General features: G+C 43.5%; 1 protein-coding gene across 1 annotated transcript in view; it reads left to right on the top strand.

Moving 5' to 3' along the window:
• The first annotated feature begins 595 nt into the window (after window positions 1-595).
• CLVS1 (clavesin 1) overlaps window positions 596-6000 on the top strand; it is a 161021-nt gene continuing 155616 nt past the window's right edge. Inside the window, exon 1 of the mRNA XM_057736994.1 lies at window positions 596-1223. Within this exon, the coding sequence (XP_057592977.1) occupies window positions 835-1223 (389 nt within the window). The 5' untranslated portion in view covers window positions 596-834. The remainder of the gene's footprint in view (window positions 1224-6000) is intronic.

Genomic DNA, 6000 nt, shown 5'->3' with positions numbered 1-6000 from the left:
TTGAATTTGATTATTGAAGGTCAAGCTTCCAGCCATAAGCCTGTCCTTCCCTACCTGCTCCAGTTCAGTTCAGTTCAGTTTTGAGTAATAAGGTACCATGGGGTTAAAATAGGGTGACTTTTAAAAGTCCCCTTTTATTGTTAAGCTGCAAATGGCTGCCTTTAAAAAAAGGTGGGGGAGGGAGTACTCCTGTGAAAGAAACTGTTCGAGAAAAGGAGCTAATGGGAGGCCATAATGTCTCTGCGATAGGAGGCCTGTGAGTAGCTCCAGAAAGCAGGCTGTAATAGAGGAGGATTTTTCTCTCTTCTTGGGTAATTCATAAAAAAAGCAATTTATTACTCATCTGACCATACACTATTATGTTAACTAGTCAGTGTAACTAAAAACCTCCTAAACATATTGTACATACTTGCTTGTTACCCACTGATGGTGTCAATAATAAATTATGCCAAATATCCTCTTCTAAATAAAATATACCTATTATTCTTCTAATCAGATCTGCAGCATAATATACTGCTTTTCTGAGTTCCAATTAATTTACCCAGACTGTCTTTGTATCATCTCTTTGTTTCTCTTGTGTGCATTTGTTTTGCAGTAAGAAATGGCCTTGGTTTTGCTTCTCTCTGGGATGGCCACCACCACATAGGATCTGAATGTCCTGCTGCTTCCTGGGAACAGAAAGAAGACCCTTTATTTGTCTGTTTCAGTGGCAGTTTGGTAGTAAAAAAACTGTTGAATGGGCCACAATTTCAGCAGAACATCGCGTGAGTGGGACCAGTCTCTCCTCTTCCGGAATATCAGAAATTAAGCACTTGGAAAGGAGATTTGGCCAAGATGACCCACTTACAGGCTGGACTCAGCCCAGAGACTATAGAGAAAGCTCGCCTGGAACTGAATGAAAACCCAGATGTTTTACACCAGGATATTCAGCAAGTCAGGGACATGATCATCACCAGGCCTGACATTGGATTTTTACGCACAGATGATGCCTTCATCCTGAGATTTCTCCGAGCCAGGAAGTTTCACCAAGCAGATGCCTTTAGACTCCTGGCCCAGTACTTCCAGTACCGCCAGCTAAACCTGGACATGTTCAAAAACTTCAAGGCTGATGACCCCGGCATTAAGAGGGCCCTCATCGATGGGTTCCCCGGAGTGCTGGAAAACCGCGATCACTACGGCAGGAAGATCCTTCTGCTGTTTGCAGCCAATTGGGATCAGAGTAGGTAAATGTAGATAGTGTCTTTACTTGGTTTTTCTTTTTCATAAGCATTGTCACTGCATGTTTGGGGCTGTATGCCTTTACAGATAATGGGCTCTCGTTTAAAATATATACAGTCTACACAACCACAAAGAAAATGTTAAGCCCACAGGTCTTTCACTGTCATCAGAAGGTGATTACAGATCCACAGCAATGTTTTGGCACAAAAGAATCACAGGGTTAGAATTGTAAGAGACCTCAGTAGTTAATCTATTCATCAAAGTGGGTCATTTATTTTAATAAAACTGGAAGCTCATCTTCTGGAAGAACCATATATTCCGTCTTTAGGGTTCTCATCCTTAACAACAACAACAAAAATGGATTCAGTAGATGGCTTTAAATCAAGTATTTTCAGCACATGAACTAATTTCTTGGATCCTCTCCATGACTTTAATATCCGACATTTCTTCTGCGTGCCAGACCTTCCCATCCAAATGCCTGCGAGCCATTTCTATAAAGTCCTATAAAGAACCACAAACTCAACATGTCCCAACTGAGTGCATCATCTTTCCTACTCTCCCCGCTCTTCCATCCATCCAGTCTCTCGAGCCAGAAATCGGGGTGTCTTCCTGGACTGCTCCTTGTCCTGTCTCCTCACATCCAACCAATTGCCAAGTCCTACCCCTTTCTTCTTAAAACCACCTCAAACCTCTTCACTCTCTTTGCCCACGTGGCTACTGCCCTAGTGTAACTTCGCATTATTTCTCACCTGCATCACTGAGACAGCCTCCTGACTGGTCCAGTCTCCTCTGAGCCATTCTCGTCTTTATCATCGTCAGAGCAACCCTTCCAAAACTCCACCATGTCCCTCCTCTCATTAAAATTCTTCACTGACCTGCAAGGTCTTCAAAGTAAAGTAAAGCCCTTTATGATCTACCTTCTGCATCTCCTGCTCTGCTTCACCCTCTGCCCTTTTTCACGTTCTCTGGTCCAGCTGGTTGGAAGTGTAAGCCTTGCCTTAAATAGCTGAGGCGGCATGCCTCTGAGGCTCTGGACTTGCCCCACCAGGCACTTAAAGGAGGGATCAGCCATTTCCTATGCCAAGTCCAACCATCTTGGACATAACCTGCTTACTGACTCATACCTGTCTCTGGTTTTTCGGGAAGGTAGTCTTCATCTACCTCCCATCCCAACCCTGTTTAGGTGAGGTGCCTTCCTCTGTTTGCATATTTCCATTAACGTATTTACAGTATGAGTATAAAAACCACTGTTATTGTAGCTAATATTTTTGAATACATACCACATACTCTGCTAAGCATTTGTATATACATATATAATCTCATTTAATCCACCCAAGAACTTTGCATGATGGGTATTCCTATGATCCCTATTTTACATTTGATGACACAAGGTTTTGAGAACTTAAGTAACTCATTCAGTGCCATATGACTAGTGAGATACAGAGTAGGGGTTGACTTGAGAGCGAGTTATCTTAACCTGGCTTTATTTTTTTTAGTTAATTATTAATTTATTGGCTATGTTGGGTCTTCGTTGCTGCACACAGTCTTCCTATAGTTGCGGCGAGCGGGGGCTACTCTTCATTGCGGTGCATGGGCTCCTCATTGCAGTGGCTTCTCTTGTTGGGGAACATGGGGCTCTAGGCATGCAGGCTTCAGTAGTTGAGGCACACGGGCTCAACAGTTGTGGCTCGAGGGCTCTAGAGCGCAGGCTCAGTAGTTGTGGCGCACAGGCTTAGTTGCTCCATGGCGTGTGGGATCTTCCTGGCGCAGGGATTGAACCTGTGTCCCCTGCACTGGCAGGCAGATTCTTAACCACCGTGCCACCCAAGAAGTCCCCAACCTGGCTTTCTTGTAATTGCATGTTTACATGTGTTCTTTCTTACCCCTCCTCCTAAGACTGCAGGTTCCCTGAGGGCAGGAGATTGTGCCTTTTTCATGTTCATCTCTTGGGCACATGGTCCAGTAGGCAATAAATGTTGAATGAGAAAGAATGCATGAATTAATCTCCAAAACTTCACCTGTGGCTTGAGGTCTCACAGGGGGATCATACTGAAATCATGGTATTTGGGGAAACACAGGTTTAACTTCAAAAATATTCCAAAAAGCCCCTCCCCCAAGTATAATTAAAAGAAATTTCTAGGGTGCCCCTTTAGTGTCTCATCATTTAAAAATGATGATTAGTATAAATACCTTAGTGACCACTGGCTGTTTTCTGGTTGATAAATTGGAATAGGGTAATCTAACCTTGAAAATGTATTTGAATGTTTTAACACTATTAGCCTAGAGATTGTTCAGGTCTGCACCTAGGCCTGGGATAACCTCCCATGTCTCTGTTCTGTTGTTCCATAAGCATGAAAGTTGAGCCTCTTGTTACAGTGCTCTACTGATGAGGACGATTTCCAGGTCTTTACATTCACCTGTACATCATTCACTCGGGAAACATTTGATGTGTGTAGACTTTGTGCCAAGGCTTGGGCTAAGGCACAAGGACATGATGGACATGATGAAAATACAAGGTCCCTCCCAGCAAACAGCCCCTTGGACCTCCCACTGTCCAGTAATGGTGCAAACACATAGACAGCTACCTCCCGTCTACTGCAGGAGAATTCCTTCCAAGACATAAACCATCAACACAGGGCGTGAGTCTTAAACTGGAGGGAACAGCTGTCCTCTAGGAAAGGGCACATGAGCATCTTGGATTCTGAAACAGGGAAATCTGATGACGCTGGAGACTGATCCTGCTGACTTCATTTGTGCTTAGCTGTATGTGTTCGAGAACTCCCATCTGCTAAGACAGATGACGCACGGAACACCAGTAAGCGATGATTTTACACATGAAGCGATAAATCATCGTAAAACATCTTGTTTTGTATTAGTCTTTGGCTTGCATAGATCTCAAAATGTGTTGAGAAGCAAGAAGAAACAAGTCTCTAAGGGAATAATTCAAATCTTCATGATTAAGATAACCTTGAATGAGTTACTTCACATCTCTGTTCCTCAGTTTACTCAGGTGTAAAATAAAAAGCTTGAACTACATAATCCCTGATATATCTTCTAGCTCTAATGGCTCAAGGAGGCAAAGCTCATTCAGCCTGATCCTATGGATGGAGAGGGATTTTAAAATTCACTTTATAGGCTCCTGATTCACTAGGTTCTTTGAACTAATCCCCACCCCTCACACACACACAACACGCAACACACACACACACACACACACACACACAATCTCTTTCTTCCACCCGTCCTCCCCCTACCAAAGCTAGGTCTACTTGAGGCAGTTTCTTCACATTGTAGAGTACTATTTGTTCCAAACCATTTTGGCTTTTACAAGAAGGTGAAGGATAAGGCTATCCCACTTACAGCCAAAGATGATTAGAAGCAAACAAACCTCAGTTTGAACCCAGATACCATCATGTAATTTGCAGGTTATATGACCTGGGACAAGCAACCTCTCTGCACTCAGTTTTCTCATCGGTAAGGTGGGGATGATACTGATGGTTATTTAACAATGTAGTTGGAAAGACTAAATGAAATAATGCATTTAAGGCACACAGTTCATTGCTTGGCACATGGTAACCACTCAGTTAATGTTAGCTTCTAGTATTACCACAAACACTGTTAAACATCCTACTATAAATATAGTAGAGCACAGACAGTAAATAAATTAAAAATAGAGTCAGGAGTACAATATTGGAGAATGGAAGTGGGCCGAGGAGTGAGATTTGCCCCATGCCTGTCGTCAGCACTTGTTCGCTTTCTCCACAGACATGTCCACTGTCACACAGACCTAGCCTAACAGGGCCCCGGAGGCCCGAAGAGCTGGCACAGCTTTGCAAAATGATGACTTGACTCTCGTGGGGAGCCTGAGATGGCTGGAAAGAGATTTGAATGTCTCATATGAAAGGTTTACTGAGATTAAAATGGTTATTAATATTTATTAAAACTATGGAAATCTCATTCATCTAGACCCAGAGAGCCTGAGCAAGAGCCCGGACAGGTGAGTGATGAGACGTGCTGTCCTCCAGGGGCACGTGCAGAGCTGGGTGTGCCCACAGAGGCACAGGAGTCTCTGGGCTCCCAGAGCACACACTGGCCTCCTCAGCTGACTTCCGTCTTTTCTGAGGCTGCTGGACTGAACCAAAACTAGTGAGATTAAATCGGCACTCACCTACTCATTCATGCAGTGAAGCCGGCACCTCCAGGGTCAGCAGACTGTGCATTTCAGCTCAGCAGCCTGGTGGTGTGTAATGGAGACCTAAGGGGCCACTCTTGTTCAATGAGCTTTTGATCTTTCTCACTTAAATTCATATCAACATCGGCAAGGATTCCCAGTTTGTCCCCTAAGATCTGATAAAAAAAGACATCTATCTCTTGTTTCTTTCTGAGTTGCATACTTGCATGGGGCCACACAGCCTGAATTGCCCAGGAATGCCCTTCCCATGAAGGGGAAAATGTGAGCCCAGAGGAACAGGTCTATTTTTTCTGGATTTTTGCTCAGTTAAAAAAAAAAAAAGAGTTAAAATTGGTCAAGTTATTTTAGTTTCTGGAGCCTCAATTTTATTAAATGGAAATAGGTATAAAACCTGGCATGTGGAGCGGTTACAAGGATTAACCCCAACTGCTCTGGTTAATGGTGTCTAAGAGACAGAACAGGATAGCAATTAAATGCACAAACTCTGAAGCCAGCTGGCTGGCTTCAAATCTCAGCCACCTCCTAAACAGCCACATGATCCCGAGCAAGTCACTTAAATTCTTATTATCCTCAGTTTCTCACCTGTAAAG

Source organism: Hippopotamus amphibius, chromosome 5 (genome assembly GCF_030028045.1).
Source record: "Hippopotamus amphibius kiboko isolate mHipAmp2 chromosome 5, mHipAmp2.hap2, whole genome shotgun sequence".
Classification (NCBI taxonomy): Eukaryota; Metazoa; Chordata; class Mammalia; order Artiodactyla; family Hippopotamidae; genus Hippopotamus; species Hippopotamus amphibius.
Note: the sequence above shows the minus strand (reverse complement) of the source record. Positions and strands in the feature narration are given on the sequence as shown.